The 24,498-nt window shown below is 54.0% G+C and overlaps 1 protein-coding gene across 2 annotated transcripts; it reads right to left on the bottom strand.

Moving 5' to 3' along the window:
* Positions 1-1,121: 1,121 nt before the first annotated feature.
* Positions 1,122-20,042, bottom strand: LOC105090457 (signal transducer and activator of transcription 5A). 2 transcript variants are annotated; one of them, XM_031468751.2, is made up of 19 exons: positions 19,916-20,042; positions 18,953-19,090; positions 18,472-18,628; positions 17,289-17,378; positions 14,743-14,917; positions 10,429-10,559; positions 10,046-10,197; positions 9,435-9,590; positions 8,836-9,015; positions 7,436-7,523; positions 7,213-7,335; positions 6,789-6,881; positions 6,168-6,374; positions 5,486-5,580; positions 5,262-5,392; positions 4,669-4,824; positions 3,949-4,000; positions 3,532-3,639; positions 1,122-2,503 (listed from the first exon to the last, which is right to left on the bottom strand). In XM_031468751.2, exons 2-19 carry the CDS (start codon positions 19,078-19,080, stop codon positions 2,341-2,343), a joined length of 2,385 nt encoding a protein of 794 aa, XP_031324611.1. In that variant the 5' UTR covers positions 19,081-19,090; positions 19,916-20,042; the 3' UTR covers positions 1,122-2,340. The 2 variants fall into 2 exon arrangements, with proteins under 2 accessions (XP_031324611.1, XP_064351798.1); XM_064495728.1 differs by lacking the exon at positions 6,789-6,881.
* Between the last annotated feature and the right edge of the window lie 4,456 nt (positions 20,043-24,498).

Genomic DNA, 24,498 nt, shown 5'->3' with positions numbered 1-24,498 from the left:
CCTTAGCCTCTCATGCCCTAGTTGACACAGGCCCACCTCTGGGGCACCCAGCACCCGCATCTTATGTTGGCCACCAGCCTCCAGCTCAGGGGTACCTGGAGGAGCCAGGGGCCTTACTCCTCTCGCTTCCCTCTTCCCGCCTCCCTTCTCCCTCCTCCCTCCCGGGGCCTTTTCAAGCCACCGAGTCCTGTTTGGGGTCAGATAAGCTACCTAAGGGGGGTTGGGGCGCAGACACTCCCACCCCCTAGGCCTCTCCTTTCACAGTTGACTCCATTATCATTTTCTCTTCAGTTCGCTCCGTGGGGACGGTCGTCAACACTTAACCGGCCGAGGCTCCGGGCCCCGGGGCCGTGGGCGGTGATAATTAACCGACCTCGGCGCCCACTCGGCTGGCTCCCCCTCCCCCCGCGCCGAGCACCTTGGAGACGAGCCCGTGCGGGAGATACGCGCCGCCTTCCCCTGCAGAGATGCGGCTGGAGATTAGCGCGCTCAGGGCTCCGGCGCTGCTTCCCCGCCCGCCCACCCCGCCAGCCCCGCGCTGGGCCCCTGCGAGCCCCTCTTCCCTTGCTTTGATCCCTGAAGTAACCATGTCATAGGTCTTGCTTCCCCATACCCAGGCCTTCAGTGACAGCCCCTGGGCTCTAGGTGCCAGGGGCCAAACGGGGGACCGTCCTCTTCTCAGGCCGACCGTTTGAAAACGCAGTGGCAGTGGGATGGTGCCACCTGCTGGTCTCTGGGGAGAGGCCAGGGGAGGAGGGGCTGCTGTGAGACTCTGGCGGTGCCCACCCCTCTCCAGCAGGGGCAGGGGTATTGAGAATGGCTGGGCCCTGGCCCTCAGCTGCCACCTTCAAGATTGCTTATAGCAGCAGCTGATAAGGAGAGGCAGGGACCAAAGTTCTCCCCACCCCTCAGTAATTCCTGCCCTATCTTTACCTAAGACGTGGAGTTCTTTAGTCTTCTGAGAGGCACTGACAGTACTGGGAGGGGGGTGGCACCCTTAAAACCACAGAAAAGGGAGCAGAGTGGCAGCTTCAGGCTACACATTGCAGCACCAGCCAAGCGGGAGGAAAGGAACAAAACGACTCCAGCGGTCCCTGTGATCCAGGAGCCATACCAGCAAATTTATGGAAAAAAAAATTTATTCAAAAACACAGTTTACACAGATGTATGGCCTATGTACAAAGTACAAAAGAATCCCTCTTCTCATCCCCACCTTCCTTTAGAGATGTGTCAACCTGGGACTCCCAGTCACTGCCCTGGGCTGCACGCGGCAGCCTCAGAGGGAGAAGTGTGTGAGGTTGGGAGCCAGGCCTCAGACCACAGCCAGTTATGCAACTGTGATGAAGCCTGTTCCAGGTTCCACCTCCCAGCACAGCGGAAGGCAATCAGCTTTTACCCCTCACTCCAGACTCCACAGGCGTGCGGCAGGCCCCTGATGCTGCTTCTTGCAGCAGGTTTTTTTCCAAGAGGGGAAGGGATCAACCCTGCAAGCCCTGGGCCTTCTGGTCACCACCACGTCCTAGTGCAGTCTCCCCCACTCCCCTTCACCTTTCCCATAAGTAAGTAGGAAGTAAGTAAGACAGGTGAGGAAAGAAGGCTGAGGCCGGCCGGAGGGAAGGGGGTAATGGGTGGAAAGAGTAGGCTTGTGGGCAGTGGCCTCATAGACTTGAAGCCAGAGCCCCCTGGTTGGAGGCCAAGAGGCCTAGAAACGCCATACTCAGAGCAGCTCCAACAGGCCCCAACGAAAATCACCCATTTCTGCTGTTAGGAACATGGCCATGGCCTAGATCAGCTCAGTTCACAAAAAGTCTGAAGTCCATATTCATCAAAGTATAAAATATCTCTCAAAACTGAACCCCAGCCTCCCTCCTGTGAGGAAGAATCAAGAGACCAACACGTATGTTGCTCTGTACAAGAGCAGATGCACACACACTTGGGAGGTGAAGCTTCTAACTCAGGAGTCACAATGGAGCTTAGAGACATTCATTACCTGTCTCTTTTCCCTTCTTGAATAATTTCTTCCAAACAGCTGCTGGGCAGACAAAGGCTCTGGCAGGAGTTGGTTTGCCTGCATTGAGTACCTGCAAAGGACAGACCCAGTGGGCTCTTGGAACACCTCTCTCTGAAGAAAGAGGCAGCGGCTGCTGCAGCCACGTGCCTGGGACTGCGAAGGCGAGGCGGGCCCACCTCATACACAGATACACGCACGCACACGTGCACAGGGCCGTGTGCTGCCTGCAAAGCCATCAACAGGCACAGCAATAGAAAAATAAAATCACACTGAATATGAACTCTTCATATTGAGTATTGTTTCCGAAGAGAAGTGTGGGGTTCAAACATTCACGAGAGCGAGCCTCTGGCAGAGGTGAAGAGACCAGTAGGCGGGGAGAGCCGGTGGTCCAGGCTGTCCATCGGGCGGCGTAAGAGTTCCTCCACGTGCCGGGCTACATCCATGGTCTCATCCAGGTCGAACTCTCCATCCTGGTCAAGGACGGGGTCAGGGCTGGTGGAGAGAGAGGAGTGTAAGAGGCCACTGGCATGCCTCACAGCCCAAAGCTCCTGGGGACAGCTGGGGGACTAGGGTCTACTGGGAACAGGAGCAACACTGGCTAGATTCCCACACCCCAAGTTGAATCACTCATTGGCTTGTTGGGAGACACCCCAGTTCTAATTTCATCACTCACGACCTCACTGAATGGTCTCAGGGAATTCCCTTCCCCGTCCCTGTCCTCATCTGTAAAACGAGGTGGTTGGGGGAGTGAGCTATGCCCACCTTCGACACTAATCCATGAAATCCCAGGCACCATTCACTGAGAACCTGTGAAGCCCTGGGCCTCTCAACCAGCTTACACCAATCCTCACAGCCACCTGTGAGGCAGGCCTTTATTCCACTTTGTAGAGAAGAAAACTGAGGCTCCAGCATGTTAGGAAACTTGTTCAGGGCCACCTGGTTGGCAGGTGGAGTCAGGATTGGAATTCCGGTTTGTGACTCCCAAGCCTGCGGTCAGCTCTCTGCAGCAGGCCACCCACAACTCAAAAGAGAAGTAACTCTCTGCTCTGGGAACTCCAGAGAAGAGCAATTGATACCCCGTTCCCACACAACTCCTAAGAATAATCACTCCATCCACAGCTACCCTGTATCAAGCCCTTACAACAGCCTCATCTGTGCTAAATACTCTACCTGTGCTCTCTCACTTAGTCCTGACCCCATCCCATGTGGTAGGTATTCCTGCCTCCATTTTACAGATGAAGCAACTGCGTATCAGAGAGGCTCAATAATTTTCCCTAGGTCACACAGCTTGTCAGTACCACAGCAAGGACCCTGCTATGTGTAGTTTCAAAATGCTCTATGCTTTTTATCCGCTGATCTCACCCACCCTTCACCTGGGCCAGTGCCAGAGCCTGGCCTGGGCTGGGTGGTCTCAGACCTAGGGGAACTCTGGATGCCTTTGCCCACCAGCCCTCCAGGGGCCCAGCCTGAGGCCAAGTGCCCAGTTCCTCCCCTCCAAGCCCCAGGAGAACACAACCTACTTCTGTGGGTACATGTTATAATGAGCCTGGGGGCACACAGCTGGAGAGGGGGCCTGGTCCATGTAGGTGGCGCTGCCCCCAGCAGAGTCTGCAGAGGCGCTCACAAACCTGTGGGAGGGAGCAGAGCGGAGCATCAACTGATGTGGGGAGGGGCTCAGGGGGCATCTTCATGTCTTCTTCAGGTGTAGAAGGACAAAGGCCTGCTGAGCATGGGGCTCTGGCTGCAGGAGCGGAGCCCTGGGTACTGACCCCCTCGTGAGTAGGCCCAGTTCCCTCCCCAGGGCTGGGCCAGGTGTGAGGGGGAGGGAACACTGGGCCCCTCAATGGGAGGGGGGATGGTGAGAGGTGAGGAGGTGGGGAGGGGATGGGGGAGAAAAGAGGTAGCCCCAAGAGCAGAGCCGGACCCGGGACACTTACTCAGGGACCACTTGCTTGATCTGTGGCTTCACATATCCGTCCACTGCTTTGGCTGCAGGGGGAGAGGGGACGGTGATGAGAACCAGTCTCTGGGAGCTCCCCAGTGGGTGGAAACCCACCCATGCAGTCTGCTGCCTCCCTACATTGCCCTGGGGCCTTAGCAAGGATGAGATTTCCCACAGACTCCCAATTAACATCAGCCTGAGGGCCCCCCTAGACCCCTGGCTCATCCCTTCTCCAGCTTCCTTTTCTAGCCATTAGCTTTCTCTCTCCCCGCCCCCACCCCCTACCCAGGAAACAGAATCAACACCAATGAGCAAACCCAACCAATGAACCAGGGACAGGTTGAAGAGAAAAAACCTATCCATTTTGCTTCCTCCACTCAACCTGGGGGCAGGTCTGAGGGTGGAGAGTGGTGAGGGCAGCTGATTAAGAGGGGAGTAGTGCATTATCTGTGGGTTTGCATTATCCCGGCTCCTCCCCCCAGCCCGTAGCCTCTTTCACCAAGGGCACAGAAGTGAGAGTCCACTTGGCGTTTTGCTTTGCAGGGAATAAAGCTGGGTAGAGGTATCGCTTTCCCTGTCTTCACTTGTGAGCCCTGAAATCCTCTGTGCATGCTCTGCACCGTCCCATGGATCCACACCCACAGGGGAAATGCCCTTGGGCTCTTCTTGGGGCGGCCACATTGACTAGCCCCAAGAGTACCAGGGCCGGACGCACCGAGCACAGGAGTGTAGTACTTGGAGAAGACCTCATCCTTGGGCCGGTCTGGAAACACGTAGATGAGATAGTCCAGGTCTCCCAGCCGGTCGGCCAGAGATCGGATGGAGAAATCCCTCGTGGTGAATGGCTTCAGATTCCACAGGTTACGGTCCGCTGTGAAGAGACCAAGCTCGTTCCCACAACCCACCACCCTCAGGAGGAGGATCAGGGCTGGCGGCAGGCTTGCAGAGACATCCCGGCTTTTACTAGCCTGCATGCAACCCCCACCCTGTGCTCTTCTGCATAGGGCAAGGAGGTGACCACGGGCGAGCAGATACCAACAAGGCTGCGTCAGGACAGACAAAGGAGAGCAGACACTGCTCAAAGACTCGCTTGGAAGTTCTGGAGTCAGGGGGGCCAGTGATTTTAGGTTCTCCCAAATGGAAAACCCTAGAAAGGGAATGTGTTTCTGAGCAATACTCCTCCCATCCTCCAAGTTCAATTCCCATCTTTCCCATTGGGCATCTTTGAAGGATGCAGGCCTGATGGAGAATGGGGAACAAAGAAATGGGAGACAGGGTCGTGGAGTGTGGGCAACACAGGGCACTCACGAGAGTCAAACTTCCAGGCAATGGTGATGCCCCCGATTTCTGAGTCACTAAAGCGCAACAAGAAGGTTCCATCGGGCTTGTTGATGAGCAGATCATGGGCCTGTTGCTTATTCACAAAACCTAGGATGGCTCTGGGTGCATGGAGCATACGGTGTCACTGCTGAGCCAGCAGCCACTGTCCCCTGAGCCCATGACCTCCCAACTCCTGGGCCCCCATGCCTCACCCATCATTCCAATGGGGCTTGTGATGTTTCTTCAGCACCTCCATGACCCCATCAAACCACTGCCAGAAGGTATAGTTCCAGCCGGGCAAGTTCTCCTGAGAGCCCCCGGGAAACCCCAAGTTACAGGTGGTCCAGAAAACAGTGCCCACTGGTCCTCACCCAGACCTTCTCCCAGTTCCTCATCCTGCCAGCCCTAGACTCCAGCAGTCCACAAACTGATACAGCCACCCCAACTGGTATCCTAGAGAACCAGAGAGTAAAAAGGCCTCCTGCCTCTCAAACCCAGGGGTCCAGGGCAATCCCATGGAGTGAAGGTTGGAAGTGCAAAGAATTGTCCAAGCTGGACGAGACCTCCAAAGTCATTCCTACCCCACCCCTTCATTTCACAGATGGGGAAACTGCAGCACAGAGGAGGGACGGGGCTGGGCAAATCAGTTAACACATCTAGGATGGGAATCCCAGGATGCTGACACCCAGCTCTGGCTCCTTCCATTGCCTTGCTTTAGCTCTCATGGCTGCTGGGATTCCTTGGGGTAGCAACCCTGTCTCTCCTGGTTGTAGGAGAGGGGGCCTGAGGGTGGAGGTGGGCCGCTGACCACGGGCAGTAACCCTTTGTGAGGTGGGGGAGGAGGCAGGGCACGAGTGGTCCCCGGCAGGCAGCGGGCGCACGCCCGTCCCTCACCCTGTTGAACTGGGACCAGGACACGGACATGCCGTTGTAGTCCTCGAGGTGGCTGCTGCTGCTGTTGAACAGCTTCTGCGCCAGGAACACAAGGTTCTCCTTGGTCAGGCCCCGGTTGCTCTGCACTTCGGCCTTGAATTTCATGTTGAGTGCCTCGCACAGCTGCGGCCACAGGACTTTGTCGGGCACCGCGAACGGCACCCTGCCCTGGAGGGGGAGAGAAGAAAAGGAAAAAAGGCAGAGTGAGGGAGTAGGAGATATTTAAACACACACACACACACACACACACACACTTAGTCTCAGAGGGGACTGAGAAAAATCCAGAAAAGGAAACACAAACATGAGAGAAAGAGAGGCCGGGGGACAGGGGCAGAGGAGGTGGGTGTGCAGGGATGCAGACCCAGACCAGAGCCTAGAGGAACCAAGGAGACCCCAGTCCCGTGACCTGGAGCCCAGACAGAGTCGAGGATATGTGGAGGGTAGGGCGCTCACACCAGCTGCCCCCTGACCTGTGGTCGGGTCCTGGGGTGGGGGAATACCACTCAGCAGGGGCCCAGGGGTTGAACCTGGGAGATTCTGAGGGCCTGGAGGGGCTGAGGGGGGTGTCCTGCGGGGACTCACTGGCTCAGCAAAGGCATTGTCCCACAGCACTGTGGCGGTAGCATTGTGGTCCTGGCTGCCGTGAACGATGACAACCACAGGAAGGGACAGGGTCTATGGGGGCCCAAGAAACAAGGAGTAAGTATGACTACCCTCTTGCCCTCCACTTGGGGAAGACTCCCAAACCTCATTCCTCAAGCCCCTCCCAGCAAAACCAAAGCAAAAGCAAACAAAAAACACACAGCAGAATTCTTCTTGGCCCATTGCCTGTATTTTGTGGGCTGGTGCCAGATTATAACCCAGCACACAGGCACCAGCAGAGTGAAATTAGGTTTTCTGAGAGCATCTCAGGGTACCTGGACTGTGCCTGGGTGAGGATTCAAGTCTCTGGCTTTCTCAAGCTTGCCGGAGGCCCGTGGGGGATGGGGGAGCAGCAGGGCCTCACCTTCACCTGGAACACAAGCTCATTGCTGCCGACGCTGAACTGAGACTCAAACAGGACCGTGAACTTCTCCTCTGTCACAGACTCTGCGCCTCGTCGGTCAGCGCGCTTGATCCTCTTTAGCGACTGCAGGGCAGGAGGTCAGAGCGGGATGAGGAGAACGCGGCTGGTTATGGGGATTCAGTTTCCAGCAGAGCCCCCCTCCATGGCCCGGCCCGGTTCTCACCATGTTCCTGAAGTGGGCAGTGAGGGTGCCTGTGGCCTGGTGGTACTCCATCACACAGCAGTTGTTCAAGATCTCTCCACTGCACTCGCTGCGAAGGGGAGAGGAAGTCATCTCCACTGGATGGGGGCCGGGGCCAGGGCCAGGAGCGCAGTCCTGTCCGCACCTCAGGCCGGGGCTTCTCCACCAAGCCCAGCCAGCAGCCCCCGCCCCTCCCCTGAGACCGTTCCTCCTCCACGTGTCGCTGGGCTCACTTTTTCATCAGCCTGGGAGCACCCAAGTGAGGTCTCCAAGGGTGGGGCCTGGTCTCTATCAAAATTCCTTGGGTATGGAGACTGATGTGAGGGCCTTTGGCAGCTTCTAGTGCCACTTGAGATAAACGTCATGACCCTGCCCCCCTCCCTGGCCTCACTGGGCTCCTCTCCCCTCACTCAGGACAAGCCAGCCTGCTGCCTTGTCTGTTTGTGAACACGCAGTCTTTGTGCTGCCTCAGGACTTCTGTCCTTGCCCTTCCTATGGTCTCGAACACTCTTGACCTCCTTCGGGTCTCGACTCAAATATCTCCTGAGAAAGGCCCTCCTTGATGACTACTCAGACGCTGTGATACGGCTCTGTTTCAGTTTTCTGTCTAGAGTCTATAACCTTTTGATGCTGCCTGATTTTTAAGGATATATGACTGTCTCCCTCCTCAGCCCAAATATAAGCTCCAAGAGAGTGAGGACCTCTGTTGTATTTGTCATCCTATCCCCAGAGCACACGGTGGGCCTCAGTGCACATGACCCCGGCTCCCATTCACTCACTCTTCCTTCATTCACTTTGTGGCTGGACTGCCAGACCCCTGGACCCCTGGGTTCTCTAGCCACATATGCCTTCTCTTTGCTCCTTCCTCAGGACAGGCCCACGTCTCTCTGCCTGAAAGTCTTCCCTCTCCGTGCCCTATCCCTCGCTCCTCCTAGACATCCTGCAGCCTTGGGACTAATTGTCATTCTGCTCCACCTGCTCCATGACCCACTTCCACGTGCCCTATACCTCTCCCTTGTCCCCTGCTAGTCATTAGTCATTTCTCGTGTCTGCTGCTTGCTCTGCTAGTTTAGAGGCTAGACGAGGACAGAGCCAAGTTCTGTGTGGCTTACGGCTGTGTCCCAGTGCTCGGCACAGGTCCTCGGACACCCCAGCAGTGAAATCCCTGTTGATCTACTATGTCCCAGGCATGGCAGGGACAGGGGAGGCTCTAGCAGGAGGTGAACACCAGCACAGAGTGTCCTGGAGAGACACCGGACCACGTAGCAATGCAGGGCAAAGGGCTGCAGAGAGGGCGGCTCTGCTGTCCTCATCACCCAGGACTCCTGCCGTAGAGCAGAGGCTGAGCTTGGGGATAAGCAGGCGGAGGGAGGGCGACGTACTTGCGGGTGTTCTCGTTCTTGAGCAGAGACTTGGCCTGCTGCTCACTGATGATGGTGGCCTTCACCTGGGGGGGGTTCATGTGCACGTTCAGCTTCCCGCCCACCAGCAGGCGCACGGTGGCTGCAAACTTGGTCTGGGTCTTCAGGACCTGAGGGGGCTGCTTCTCGATGATGAATGTGCTGCAGGCACACAAATGACCGGGTGCAGCCTCAGGGGACAGAGCTCTGGTCCCTCCCTCCCCACAGGGAGGCTGCCTCGCAGGGGCTCAGCAGGAGAAGGAAGGGCACGTGGCACATGGCACAGCCCCCGATCCCTGGGAGGCCACTGCGAGTCGGGGAAGGTGGTGGGAGGGGAGGCAGCGAAATGAACTCAGCAGCTGAAAGGGGCTGCAGGGGACAAGGGCAGCCCATGCAGTGTCCACGAGAGACACCGGGCAAGGTCAACATCCAGAGGCCATAGCAACAGGGGATGGAGGGGGATGGGATGAGAGTGCGAGGCAGAGAGACAGGATTCAAGTGGGAGCTCCCTGTCCACAAAGACCCTGCTGCCCCACCCAGGCCAACTGGGGCGCTGGGCATGGCCAAGAGGCAGCCATCACCTGGTCACCAGGGCTGAGATGATGTCCGTGATGGTGGCGTTGACCTCAGCCAGCATCTCCTCCACTGGGCCGGGGATGGGCAGCTGCTGGCACAGGTGCTCAGCTCTGCGAATCTGCTGCCGGTTCTGCCAGATGATCTCCGCCAACTTCTCACACCTGCACGGGTGCCCCGAGGCCACCGGGAAGGACAATGGCTTCACTCCCACATCCCCCAGGCCAGAGGCGGGAAGGTTCCCAGGCTGGGGAGGAGGCCCAGACCCAGCTCCACCCCCAGGAAGCCTTGGCACCTTAGCCACCTCTCCCGTCCACCGGGCAGAGCAGAGCTGCCCCGCCTTCCAGAAGCACACAGGAGGAATGACCCTGACTTGGGTCCAATCAGCCTGAGCGCCACACTGCACATCAGGCCCTGCCCCACTCCCCGGTCCAGTGACTCCCCTCATGGGGACGTAGCCCAGGATCAGGGCACCAAAGTCCTTATCAGGACCCAGAAGCACCAGTGAAGTAAGACCTGCGCCAGGACAGAGGGAGCCGGCTGCACGTGTAAAGGCGGGAAGCAGAATAGCAGCTGTGGCACCACTCTGGGCCCTGCCCGCCTCCCCCACACCCATTACCAGGACTGTAGCACGTCCAGGCTGCCCTCGGGGGGCCCTCCGTTCCCGGCCAGCTGCTGCCGCCGCTTCCACTGGATCAGTTCGTCATCCAGAATGATGGTCTGCTGCTTCCGCAGCAGCTGCAGGGTCTTCTGGTGCTTCTCGGCCAGCTCCTGCAGGGCGGTGGGGACAGCAGGCCCTCCTGGGCTCCCAGAGAACAACCCTGCAGGCCCCCTCAGCAGGTGGGGCCCCTCCCCTCTCCCCCACGGCTCTGCCTCGCAGGCGTCTACAGGAGAGGACCTGGCCTCCTGTTCTCCTCCTGGCTCTCTCCCTCTCTGGGGTCACCAGGACAGCTTGGGATGTCACCTTTCTACCTGGGAGGAGAGGGACACAGAGCCACTCACCACGCGGTACTGCTGCAGCGTCTGGGCCTCGCGCTGCAGCCAGGCCTCCAGGGTCACCTGCTTCTGCTGGAGGGCCGTCTCCCGGCTCAGACGCTCCTGCGGGTTCAGCTGGGCCAGCTGGGCAAACTGAGCTAGAGGAGGGACAGACACCGCAACCATGATCTCCCACAGTCCAGCAGGAAGCCGGGCAAGACCCTCCAGGGACACATCTGACCAACGGCGAGTCGGGTTCTACAGCCAAGGGTGCCCAGAGGTGAGTGGGCACCGTTGCCTGGCCCCCCCAACTCTGAGCTCCTCTCCAGGAAATGGGGGGACGGAGGCCTGGGGTACAGCTGGCGAGGATCCTGCCCATGGCATCCCTTTCCCCACAGCCGTCCCACCCCACCCAGGGTCCAGCTTGGAGCCACACTGCCTGGTCCCAAGTGCGCCCTCGCCGTTCACCAGGGGGGAGAACTCGGGCAAAGCCCCTCCCTCTCCTATGCCTCAGTTTCCCCGTGGGTGAAACGGGAGAATCCCAGCGGCTGCCTCTGTGCCCGCCGTGAGGTTAAACAAGGGATGACACAGAAAACACTCCAGAAGCTGCCTGGCACGGGTACGCCCCAGGTGAGAGGCAGTCCTTATGCTTAATGGTTACAGGACGGGACTGAAGGGTGGCGGAGACCAGCAGCTTCGGCCCCAACCTCACACGGCAGAGCCTCGTCAGGAAGGCCCCGCTCCGCTGGCTTTGCCCCGACTCCCGGGCGCAGCAGCCTCTCCTCGGGAAGGAGGGGTCTGTCCTGGTGCTGAAGGTGCCTAACATGCCTGTCCAGGTTGGGCCACTGTGAGCTCAGCTGACCAACCGGGGGAAACAGAGGTGGGGAGAGGGACCAAGGCCCACTGGGGACACAAAAGCAGCAAAATGCTCTCAGGAGAGGAGGTAGCTTCTCTCCACACCAGCTGTTGGGAATCTCATCAATGGCAGGAATAAGGCAATGAGGCCTCGCTGACTCCCTTTTCAAAAAATCTGTTATGAAATACTTAAGACACAGGGAAGTAGAAAGGATGATACCAGGAACACCTGTGTGTCAATAATCCAGCTTAAGAAATCAAATATCCCCACAGTCCAAGCACCTGTACACCCTCCCCTGCTTGCAGACCCACCCCTCCCTCCAAAGGTAAGCACTATCCTGGATGCTGGGATTCCTACCCCGGCCACTAGCCTTTCTGAACATCCCAGTGTTCTCCCTGGGGCTGAGTCAAGAAGCGTGAGCGTCAGCACGTCTTGGTCAAGTTCCTGGCAGGCCTCTGAGGGCCATGTCACACTGACCTTGGCCCTGCCCCCGTGGACGCACACTCTGGGACAGACTAAAGCAGCTCTGGACAGCCAGGAAAGCCCAGAACTGAAGAGAACTGAGAAACACGGTTCCATAAAGACTGCAGGGGACTGAGCAGGAAGAGTACTGTCCAGGCAAGGAACGCAGCAGAATAACCTGGACGGCCACCTCAGAATCCTGCCATCCGCAGGGAGGAGGTGGTGATCCCGACACCCGGGCCCGACCTCCCTGTGCAAGCGAACCACTTAGGTCTCTCCTGGCAATCTGCACAAGTTCTGGGAGGGACGCCAGAAAACGTGAGCCAATTGTCTGCTCCACTGGAGGCAGCTGAGACTTCCCTTGCGCAAACAGATCAATAGTCTGCGTTTCTGATGGGTGCACTTGATAAATGAGACTGAGCTGACACTGCACGTTGGATACAAACCCAGCCAGAATCCAAACCCAAACGCACAAATAGGAAACAGAAGACCCAAGGACAGGATCATCAGTACTGTCAACCAGTCACAGGCCTTGGGTAGAAATAACAACTGAAACCTCCTGTTCCCTAATCTAGGAAGAGGACCGTCCATTCTTCGGGTTTATCTGGGATGGATTCAGATGGGAGAAAGATGTGCTAGAATCATCCCCCCAATGTACTCAACACCTGCTATGACTCAGGCAATGTGCTAACCTCTGGATGTAGAAAACACTCATAGGGCAGGGTTTGGAGGAAAGCTTAAATAGTTAAATTAAAATAGACTCTTTAAAATTTTAAAATAAAAAAGGAGGAACAGAGGAACAAACACTGAAAAGGGACAAAGCAAAATAAATATTAAAATATGGACCTCAATACTTTATATTAATATTACATTAAATATTAATGGACTAAGAATCTCAATTAAAAGCAGAGATTGAGAATAAATACAAAAGCAGGATTCAACTATATGCTGTCTATATTTCAAATTTTAAAAAGTATGAGTAAAGATATGCTGCTTCAATATAGAATAAGAAAGCTAAAGTAGTTATATTAATATCTGATAAAGTAGATCGAGTCAGAGTGTTATCAGAGATCAAGAAAAATATTCCATAATTAATATGTCAATCAGAAAGTCATTAATCATAAATGTATATGCATCTAATAACAAAGCTTCAAAATATATAAAGCAAATATTTACATAAATAATTGGAGAATTCCACAATATAATAGGAGATTTTAATAGCTCTCATCATCTGATGGAATAATTAAGCAAAAAAAAAGAAAATCAATAAAGACTTATCAGTGGTTCTTAAAACGTGAACCAGGGATCCCTGAAGTGTTCCTAAGACCTTTATAGGTGGTCCACAAAGCCAAAACTATTTTTACAAAGTCATAAGACTTTATTGCCTTTTTTTCCTTTTAATTATTTATAAGGATACAGCAGAGTTTTCTTATTTTTTAATATTTATTTATTATTGTATTACTTATTTTTTTTTATTTTGGTGGGGAAGTAATTAGGTTTATTTTTAGAGGAGGTACTGGGGATTGAACCCAGGACCTTATGCATGCTAAGCACTTGAGTTATACACACCCCTCACAGCAGAGTTTTCTCAATGCTGCAAGATATGTTATATTACAACAGATTGAAAGCCAGATCCAATTATCTCCTATTAAGCCTAACATTAAAGAGATTTGTAAAAATATAAAGCAATGCCACTCTACTCACTGAATTTGGTTTGTAAAACAGATGTTGGTTTCTCAGTTTTGGGATTTTTAAAAAATTTTATTATGTTAATATATTATATCTGTTAACATTAGTGAATTGATTATTGCTATTTTTAAAATGAAACCACTTCAGAACATACATTCTTTTCAAGTCTACAAAATACATTCACCAAGATAGAGCATATGCTGGGGCATAAAGGAGGTCTCAATAAATTTAAAAGAAGAGATCATATAGACTATGTTTTCAACGACAATGGGATTCAATAATGAAATGAAAATAAAATCAATAATGATATGACATCTAGAAAAAAACCAAATATTTGGAAATTAAACAATATACCTTTAAATAATATATGGGTAGAATAATTACTCAGAAGAGATCCTAGAAAATATTTCAAATTGAACAAGAATGAGTATAAAGCATATCCAAAATCATGAGATACAGCTAAAGCACTGCTGAGAGGGAAATTGATGGCTCTGAATATATGTATTAGAAAAGAAAAAAGGTCTAAATCAATGACCTAAGGGTCTACCTTAAGAAGCCAAAAACAGAGCAAAGGAAAAGGCAGCTTGACACTTCCTGTTCTCACTAGGATGGGGTGGTATAGCTCTGTGGTCAATTTGGAGTGGAGGAAGATGAGCCATTTCAAGGTACTCCTTTAAGAACTCCTAAAAGTGTACCCGGGCTTAATTCCTTCTAAGTTAATTTTTCTTTCCCCGCACCCTTCTCATGGCAGCCATTGGCAAACTATTGAACTAGGAGACAGGAGAATTTTCCACTGTTAGCCCCTCCTCCCAGCTTTACCTCATATCAGTGAGGCTCAAGGAGGGGCATTCCTGAAATTCCACCTCTCCCCAGCCTGGCTCAATCAGGGGACTCCCAACTAAAGTCATCCCTCTGATTGGGAAACACTTTGTCCATGTTCATTCATTCATTAATTCATTCATTGATATATTCACTGAAGAGTGGTTAATAAAGTATAGGGATTTTCAGACATAGCTCTACGGAAGATCCAGTTCTGCAACTTACAAGCAGCCCAGCCAAGTTACTTGTTCTCTTTGAAACTCAGTTTTACCATCTGCAAAACAGGAATAATATAACCACCTATTTCCTATGGCTGTTGTAAAGACTGAATTGTATAATGCACGCAAAGGATTCAGCCTGGAGCCTGGCCCATGGCAGGGGCTCCATCACTGGGAGCCATTACACCTTGGGTAAGGTTCTGAGGAGCTAGACATGGACCTAGGCCCAACCCTGCAGGCTGCAAGTGGTCTCACTTGGTCCTCCAGACACGCACTGCCCTCCTATGCCTGCCTTACCCTGGATCCTCAGGCTCTCTTGATATTGGATGATGAAGTACTCTTGAGTCTGCTGCAGCTTCTTCAACTCATTCTCTGTGTCCTGCGTGACCAGTCGCAGCTCCTCAAATGTCTGGTTGATCTGAAGGTGTTTCTGGGACATGGCATCAACCAGGATCCCAGCAGAAGAACTACCCTAGAGACAGATCAGGGGAGAGTGTGGGCAGCAGTTAGCTGGGCAGTGAGGATGTGAGAAAACCTCAGGCCTCAGGGAATGTCAATACTACTACTCCAAATCTAGAATAAGAAGGAAGGGGAATTTGAGTCAAAGAGTTGCCAGAATTGAGGTGGATGGCGGAACAGAAGGAGAACTATGTGACCTGGTAGACGGTGGCATCTTCATAAACTATTGTGGAAATTTCTACTGTAGTCCTCCACCAGAGTATCCCACACTGGGTCCATCTGAATTCTCTTGGAGAGACTAGAACCCAACACATCCTAGGAGTTACCTGAGTTTTCCTACTAACAATGATGACCCCTCATTTCAGTCATTCACTGACCTGATGCTATGACTGTGCCAGGTGCTGGAGACATAGTGGGGGACAAGGCTGTGTGAACACACATCATCTGTGTCCTCCCTTAAGACCTTCTTGTGACTGAGGGGACAGCATGAACCTCTCACAGGCAGTGTCCCCAAATGAAGACCCAATGGAGACTCCAAATGCAGTTACTGGGGAGGCTTCAACAGGGCTTTGTGGATCCAGACACTGAACTGGCCCAGTCTGATCTTTTCCTTCAACCAAGTCTTTTGGGCCTTTCCAATTAACCACTCTCAGAATAAAATCCAAACTCCTTCCCATAGCCTCCACTGCCCTTGCTGACAGCCTCTGCCTACTCCAACTGCCAGCCCCACTGCTGCCCAAGCACACTAGCTACTTTGTGTTCCTTGAATACACAAGCATGTTCCTGCCTCAGGGCCTTTGCACTTGTTATTCCATCATTCTGGAACATTCTGGTACCTGCGGCTGGCACCTTTTCAGAGTGACCTTCTCTGACAAACCAATTTAATGTAGCCCTGCTCTTACCAAAATTATCTTGTTTTTGCATCTCCTTCTTTCTTATCTACTTCCCTGCACTAGGATGTGAGCTCCCTAAGGGCTGGGACCTTGTCTATCTTGTGCACCACAAAATCCCCCAAACCCAGAACATCAGAGATGTTCAAGAACAGTTTGATGGCTGGGAGAAGGATGATCTTCCCCACAACCAGGACAACATTGGCATCTTAGGCATGATTTTTAATTGAAGCTGAATCCATTTGTACCTGTACAGATAGCTCTGTCATTGCACCAAGTCAAGGGTTGTACTAGTTGACCCTTGGTGACCTGTCTTCTGCTTCTGCCCGTTCTCTGGTTTTACTGATGGAGATCCCCAGTTGGCTCCCTTCTCCCCAATAGCACTGACTACTTGCAAGTCTTTGCATGCAGTAGGATGGCCGGTGCCTTCCTACTGTCTCATATACTGCGGTTACTTTTGACTAGAAAACTCATCCTGCCTCCTTCCCTTCTTTCCCCCTTTCCCTTTTTCAGACACCTCTTTCCTCAGGACACCCCCTGCCAGCCTGCCCCAATCTGAGTTGGGTCCTTTTTCCATATATGCCCCCTTAGCACTCAGCTGACCCCTAGAGAATCTATCATCATCGGAATTTCTGCTAGGCAGGGACCAGGACTTATCTGTTTCTCCTGTCTTAGTCCATTGTCAGAAACACAGCAGGGCCTCAATTAACATTTACTGAATGAACACTCAAATTTCTGAAATCGGTGTCCACAACAACAAAAAAGTAATAAATAGGACTCGTGCTCCAGGCACTATTCTGTGGCCTTTACCTATGGGATATCATTTTATGAAACTCACTTTGCTTTCTTGGAGATGATAGACCATTTGTACCATTGTTCAAGCAGATATCTGATGCCTTTAACATTTCAGAAATTCAGCCCTCTGCCTCTTTGGGCTGCGCCTCCCTGAGCTTGCCTGGGTTAGTCTTTCTGACACAGACCTTGGCTCCATTTCTCCCCACAGACAGCATCAGAGGGAATTTTTTATTTTGGCCACAGCCCCATGTATTGAATGACAAATCTTTTCCCTGGTGATTTTTAATGCCATCTCTGACAACGATTGAATTTCCAAATGTGTATGTGTCTTTTTAGGGCTTCCTCTTCAGTTTCATTTGTCTTTTTGCCTATCCTTTGTCCACCCAGTATCTCCTGTAATCCTCACAATAGCCCTATCAGGTAGATATTATGACTATCCCCATTTATAATAGAAAAAACAGAGGCTCAGAGAGGTTAAGTAACTTGCTCAAGTCACACAGCTAGTAAGTAGTAGAGCCAGGGACTGAAGCCAGGGGGTCACTCTACATCTACATGTGATACTGCATCTCCCACTGGCCCATGTCCTTTATTTCTTTGGTGCTCTCTCATGCCAGTGTTGATAAGACATAGTTGTGTCTGGAGAGAAAGATGGGTGGAAGGACTTCCCAGCTCCTCTCCCCATACCCATGGGACACTCACATTGTTGGCTTCTCGGACCAGTCTCTGTTCATTGTACAGAATATGGCGGATACAGCGGACAAGCTCCATGGGGCAGCGGTCATACGTGTTCTGAAAGAATCCAACAGCAGCTACCAGTGGCCAGCATTGACCATCGCAGTGTCATGCCCATCCATTCCTCTCCTCCAGCCTCTGCCTCAGCTTCCCCTGGGAAGCCTCAGTAACTGTCACCAGAACCCCTAATCTCTCCTTGACTCGATTTGCCCTCCCAGATCTTCACATTTGGTTTGCAGTGTGTCAGAATGCCACAGTTGACAAAGCACTTCCAACCTGCCATCTCCTTTGATGTTTGCATCATAGAAACCCTATGACATAAGCAGAAACTGTTATCCCCATTTGACAGATGAGGAGACTGATGCTTAGAAAGGTTAAGTCCTTGCCCAGAGACAAACAAGTGAGGGAGCAGATAGATGACTCAATGCTCAAGGGAATCTAATGTCAAGGTCAAGTTACTTTCCACTATAGTCCTGGCCCTGGCTTCCTATTTTGCTTCCTTCTTCCCACCAGGTTTCTCCTGTTTCCTCCCTCTTCTGGGATGGACTTTTTATTTCCCTAGCACTCTGGGCCTTATATTTAAGAAGAGTCCTCCAAATATTCAAGTGAGTTCCAGTAAATGCTCGACTATGATTACCACCCACACCCCTTTCCTACTTCCACAAAAACTTCCTCTCTCCCCTATACTCCTCCTCACCATAACCCTAACGTGAAGGAGAAGCTACATCTTACATCAAAACCCTTAATTAAAGCCTCCTTTATCCAGATCTTGCCTCCAGGACAACTCTGCTCCTCTCCCACCCCACTTCATTTCTAGAATCTGTTAGTCTTTCCTTTCTCCGACTAAGAAATCTTGACTCAGTCTACCTCCATCTCTTCTGCTTGATCTGCCTAGAATGCAAGTTCACCCATCCCCCTTCTCTGGGGGGCAAACACACCCAACCTTCTTGCTTTGTAATAGGCTAAGGGAATCTGACAGGTCTGATTTAGAAAGAGGGGGTGGGGGAAATTGAAGCACTGAAAAGTTGCTAATAAGTTCAGGGTCATACGGTGAGTCAGTGGCCAAACCAGGAAAAAACCCAGGGGTTTTGGTGCTGGAAAGAGAAGGCTGACACTGCTTCCCTGCAGATGGCCCACAGCCCTCACCCACCTGGAGCTGCGTGGCGTAGTGCCCCAGCTTGATCTTCAGTAAGAACCCGTCTTCCCCCACTTGGTGCTCCGCCTTCTTCTGCAGCTCCTGCACCAGGCCCTCCAGGAGCTGGGTGGCCTGCGCTCGGTCCTGGGGATTGTCCAGGTCGATGGCATCCCTTAGGGCACCGCAGGAGAGAGAAGCCTACTGTGGCACCTCCTTGGGCAAGGAGGTCAGGCACCAAGAGTGACATGGAATTTCCAGGCTTGTGCCCACAAGACTTGTTCCTAGGAGCTCCACAGGCATCAGAGTGTAGAAACATCCCCTCTCCCCTCCCAGACTCCCATTTCCCTGTTCCCCTTTCCCAGGGACACCACCCCTTCCGCACAGACTGGGACAACATACAGGACCAGAATCACACCAAACCACAGAGGAGACCTGAAGACCCGGGGGCCTGGGTGGTAGGGGCCCGCAGAGGAAAGTGCAGGGCAGGGGCACCTACCACGGCTGGCTCTCTATCCACTGTGCTAAGTAATGCCGGACTTCGATGGGGAAGTGCTGCCCGTACAACACCTGCATCTGGCGCAGCGCATCTCCCTGCAGCTGCTGGGCCTGGATCCAGCCCGCCATGTCCTTTCACCTAGGGCGAGCAGAGAGTTGAAGAGGTGCCTTCTTGGCAGAGGCGAGGGCTGGGTCTGCGCCTGGCCCTGCCGTGCCCACCCATCCCTAGACCGCGGTCAGGCCAGGCCCCTCCCCTCCCACAGACACGCTTTCCTGTGCGGGAAGAAAGACGGTGAGGAGGGGAAGGCCGCCCTTCCCTCTAGCAAGGAACCTGCTTGAGGCTTGGGGAGGGGCTCCCGAAAGTCAGGTGCCCTCCCCCTCTTCCTCTCCCTTCTCCCCATCGGGGCTTCCCCAGGGGGGGAACAGCTAGAAACTGAAAGAGAAACTTGATGGCGGAGGCCCATGGGCCCTCTGGGGAGGTCTGCAAGAATCCCCCTACCATGCTTCGACCCCCGAGTCCAATTTCTGGGAAAGAGGGATATTCCAGCCTAAAGTTAGGACAAAACCACTGACAGTTCCCACTGGACGGCTCGGCTATCCCGGGCACGTGGCTGGGGTTGTCAAGTAAGGAGGGCAGAAGAGACAAACGCTCCTTCCCTTGGGCTGCGCCCCTCTCCGCCCCCCCAGCTATGCCCCCAAGGTCTCCCACTGTCCAGTCCGACAGCGCCCCCTGCCCATGAGGACGAGGATGGCGCCCACTCTTCGTCCCCTCCGTCCATCCATCCACGTTCCGCATCCCTTGTCCCTGCTGCGCGCTGCGCCGAAACTCCCTCTCGGTCCCGGGGACCGTTCCCCGTACCCCGCCGACCGCCGGACTCCGGGTCCCGGGGCGCAGGGGCCGGGACAGCAGTCGAGTGCCCCCTCTCGGCGCACGCCGCCGGGGATGCGCGGCCGGACCACCCACCTAGTCGTGCCGAGCCGTCCGGCCGTGGGGCCGGCGCTCGCTCCCGGCCCGGGCTCCTGGTGGCGGCGGCGGCGGCGGCGGCTGTTACTACAGGAAGGAGCAGAGAGCAGCGATTTCCTCCTCAAAGGTCAGCTGCCTCTGATAGACCATACACAGCGCGCGAGCTCTCGCCAACACCCCTCCCAGCCTCGGTCGCTCCCTCTCTGCCTCCGCCCTCGGTGGCTGGCTCCTCGGCGAGTGCACGGCGGCTGCCGCGGCCGGGCCCCAGGCGGAGAGGCTGGGCGGCGCCAGGCGTGGGGGCTGCCCCGACGGCGGGGTCTCCCGGGAGTCCCAGCCAGCCCTCGCCCGCGGTCCCGCGGAGCTGCCGCGGACCGTGCAGGGCAAGAGGCTCAGAAGTGGCCGGAGGATGGAAGTGGGACGGCTGGGAAATCCCGGGCTCTGGAAATCCCACAGCGCGGCCTCAGTGTTCTCATCTGTCAAAAGGGAGGAGAGAAGGGTTGGACCAGCTGGAGATGACTTCCAGCCCTGGGGTTTGTCATCTTTTGAGTCTCTAGATTTAAAAAGTTTAACGTGTGCGTGCGTGTGTGTTTATGTGGGTTGGGAACACAGCTTTTGTGATCTCAGAGGCCAAGCTGTAGCCCGGGGAAAGACTGGGGATTCCAGAGAAGCCAGCTCACCACGAGGGCCCCACCTCCCCACCTTCCATTACTCCCACCACCCTGCGCTTACCCGCTGCAATCGAAACAGGAAAGAACCTTGGCAGTCAAATGTTTCAAACTCGGACATTTTGCATTAAGAAATGGAGTCCAGAGAAAGGAAAGGATTCATCCAGGGTCACACAGTGGGTGCATGGCCTAGTCTGCAGACTGTGGTCCATACATAGTCCTGCCCCTCCATTCACCCCAGCCTAGTCACATCTGAGGCTCGTTCTATCTTCAGAAGGTCCAGGGAGGGCTGTCTTGAATCCTCAGAAGCTCAGGACAACATATATGCCATGCCAGAACAGGGAACACCCTCCCTGAGCCTTGCCTGGGTCACAGCCCCCTCCCTGAGAGCCCTACTACAGGGCCTGCAGAGTTAGGCAAGTCTGCCTTGGAAGTCTTCCATCCCCTTTACCCAGCTTCCCTCTCTTCTGGGGCCTCCCCTCTGCCTGGCAGCTGGTATTGGAAGCATTAAGGGAGGGGCCAGCCTGGCTGCCCACTCACAGCTGGCTGGGCCAAGACCTCATGTCCTGGGGGAATCATTCTCCTCTCCCTCCGTCCCTAATTCCTTTTTGGATATGCCCTTTTCTCTCCATTCCCTCCCCTACTTGACTCCTCTCCCACCTCCATCCTCTTACCACTCACTACTCCCTCTACTTTCACTCTTTTACGTTACAGAAAACCCAAAGTTTAAAGATGCAGAAGCTGGAATGTCTCCCCACCCGCCCCACACTTCCATGTGTGGTCACAGTCTCTAAGCTGGCAGGATCACGAGGAAAGGAATTGAAAACTGTAAAGGGGTTTGAGAAGGACTGGGGAAACTTTGCTTTAGGGAGGAGGAAGCACAGCGCCTCTGCCTCCCTCCTTCCCCTACTCTGTGCAATGGATTTGGCAGGGGAGGGTCAGACACACAGCTAGGGGGTCACCTGGAATGACAGGCAAGTGTCAGAGCTGAAAACAGCTATAAAGATGACCCTACAAATGGATAAACGGAGGCTGGAGAGGGGAAGTGATCTGACCAGTGTCAAGAAGACTATCAGTGGCAGATCCAAACCCATTGCCACATAGTAGGTGGGCCCAACTTGGCATTGGAGCCCTCCAGCCTCTCACGGTGAGCAGGTGGCTAAGTCAGTCAGTGGGAGCAGGTTCTTTGGGTTTCTAAGTCCTCTGAGCCACATGTGAAAGGCAGAGGACCACCCATGCCATGCACCTGCATCTGGGCATCTGGAGAGGGTGGGATGGGGGGCTGACTCCAGAGTGAGGGCCCTGCTTGCCCACTTCCAGGCAGCTGCCTTTCCAGCCTCCTCCCCAGGACCTGCAGGGGCCTGCTGCTCCAGCTGTCAGCCCCATCCACAGAACATCTGGCTGGGTTGGGCTGGGCTTGGATAGGGGATGGGTCCTCCTGCATCCTAAAAAGCTAGCATTGGGGTGCCCTCAAACAAAACTGGAGGGATTGGCCTAAAAGGATGTGTACCATTCCCTTCAGGGTCCTCACATGCTCCTCCTCCCCTCAACCTTGGGTCCAATGGTGGCAGCTGCTTCCCTGGCCACCTTGAATCTCTCTCCACCTGGCCTCTCTGTGAGGCCCTGAATCCAGGCATCCTTCATTGACTGTTTCCTCCTCTTGCTTTTTGATTCTCCTCCTTTTGATTCTTTCTCTCTAGGTCTCTGTCTGGTTCTCTGTTTAATTCTGTCTGGGTTTCTCTCCATTTCTTTGTGCCCCTGTTTTGAGATGCAGTGGGTGGGGAGGAGCTTTGGAGCTTTCCCAGAATGGGCAAAGGCCAACCAAGACAGTGGAGGAGGGAAAGGTGTCAGAGTTGGGTTGGGGGCAGAGGTGACTGTGGTCGTGACTCCGGATAACGCAACTACCCGGAAATGTCAAATTTGGGGTTTCTTTTTGCTTTCAGTCCCCTGGTTTGGTCTCTGTTATTTCCCACCACAAAGCACCCTGGTGGTTTTAGGGGCCTAGACTATAGAGGGGAAAACTGAGGCCTAGGGGATGGGGTCAGGAACATCCAAAATTGCCTAGTGTCTGGACGGATCTGGGGTCCTAGGTTATGGTCCCTAACGGCCCCTGACCCCCAATTTCAAGTCACAGTATTACATGGGGAATGAGGAAGGATTTTTAAAAAGTCTCACAGGAATACAGTCTTCAAAAGAAGACTGGCCTTATTTTATCAGGAATAATAATAATCCCCAGCCTAGTTTGCAGTTCACACATTATGCACGTATTCTGAACTGAATCTTGGCAAACTCGTGTACAAACCTGGTTGAACTCTTCAACTCAGTTGTTTCTTGCAACAACTTGTAAGAAGGCAGAGCCAGCACCCTCTCTGATTAGTCCAGAAAAAAGTCCAGTCCACAGTAGTCTAGTCTGGCCAGGAAGTATACAGCTGGCACCAGGATCCAAGCTGCCTGGCTCTGTGGGCAGGGTCTCTGTGCAAACTTTCTCAATGTTCCCCAACCTGAGCACACACCGCAGTCTTCACTCTAGCCCATGGTTGTTCTGTGGCACCAAGCGTGGCACCTCCATGGCCATGCCAGTCTCCTGCTGTTGAATGAGGCAGTGTGACCTGTGTGTTACATGGAGGTAGGTTCCAGTTATGCAGGAAGGGAAGATTTATCCCAAGTCCTCTTTCTGGCCCTTGAAGACGAGGTTAGCCATGAAGGAGGCCCTGATGATGCCCTTACCTTGGGGAGAACGGATTGAGGCCACCTTGACCTAACCATCCCTGGGGGTGGGGGGAGATGGTACAGAGATGCCTTTGTCTCCTCTGCTCCAAGTCTCTTCTTCAAGGAGAGTTCCTGTTGTGTAGGATCCAGAGGGGAGGTGGGGAGTGGTGGTGGGGGGGTGAAGAGCCTTCCCAAGAAAGCTGGAGGCATTCCAGGAAGTATCTCCTTGCCCCAGCAGAGAGGGCACAGCTGAAGCCCATGGGCTGTTACGCATCCTGCTTCTGCTGGGACCATCCACTTCCACTTCTGCTCCCACCCACAAGGCTCCTGGAATGGGGGCCACAGGCCCACACACAGCACATACTACACCCTGGAGACCATTGTCCCTGCCTCTCCTGGAATCGCCTCACCCTGGTACATCCCTGTGGAAATACAGCTGGTTCTTGTCCCTGAAGACAGAGTGGCACCCAGGGAGGGTGGGTGTGTGCACGTGGTGAGGGAATCTGTGTGAATGTGGGGGAGGGAAAGGGGCTTCTGGGTCCCCAGGGAGAAGCCTGTCCGCCCTTCCTGCCTCTGTCCCCTGTCCTTTACCATTCTTCAGGGAAGTCAGTTTACAGTGAAGTCACCAAGAGAACACAAGGCCTTCCAGCCTGAGGCAGAGCGACTGTCCCAGGTTTCTGGGAATGGAGTGGGGGCGGGGGGGATGAGTGACCAGTGGATGGGAGGGGGAAAGCCTGTTTTCCTTTGCCCAGCTGCCCTGTCCACCTGCCTTGGGAGAGAAGCTTGCAGGACATGGAAAGGAGGGGGTGCAATGCCTGGGCTGAGCGCACCCTTCCTTCCTAGTCAGGAGGGCAGAGAGGAACCCACCCTCCTCATGGCAGGGGTCGGCTGGGAGCCAGGTGAGTGAGAGGAGAGGTGGGCTGTGGGTACCAGGATCCAAGTGGCCTGGCTCTGTGGGCAGGTCTGGCCGCTGTCCTGGGCAGCCCTAGGTCAGGTCTGGCTCTCATCCTTGTCCACAATGACTACCAGGCCCCTCTTCCCGCTGAGCTAGTTTCTCCTCCTTCCAGGCCAACAAGACATCTTTTGTGTCTTAGCCAACCTGGTATGGCCCTCAAGCCCTCTGGGGGTTGTGTGGAAGAGGGCTCTGCATCTCCTTCCCGCCATCCCCCACCACTCAGCCACTTTCCTCTGTTATGACCTGAGGGGATT

Source organism: Camelus dromedarius, chromosome 16 (genome assembly GCF_036321535.1).
Source record: "Camelus dromedarius isolate mCamDro1 chromosome 16, mCamDro1.pat, whole genome shotgun sequence".
NCBI lineage: Eukaryota > Metazoa > Chordata > Mammalia > Artiodactyla > Camelidae > Camelus > Camelus dromedarius.
The sequence above is the reverse complement of the archived record's forward strand: the minus strand, read 5'-3'. Positions and strand labels throughout refer to the sequence as shown.

What these genes read in the sequence shown, in the direction of transcription:
- LOC105090457 (XM_031468751.2), bottom strand. Translation starts at nt 19,080, where the DNA reads ATGGCGGGCTGGATCCAGGCCCAGCAGCTGCAGGGAGATGCGCTGCGC. An exon ending in ATCTCAGCCCTGGTGACCAG is followed by an intron (nt 9,016 to 9,434) that starts GTGATGGCTGCC and finishes GTGTGCCTGCAG; the next exon opens with CACATTCATCATCGAGAAGC. An exon ending in GTACTACACTCCTGTGCTCG is followed by an intron (nt 4,001 to 4,668) that starts GTGCGTCCGGCC and finishes CTCCCCCTGCAG; the next exon opens with CCAAAGCAGTGGACGGATAT.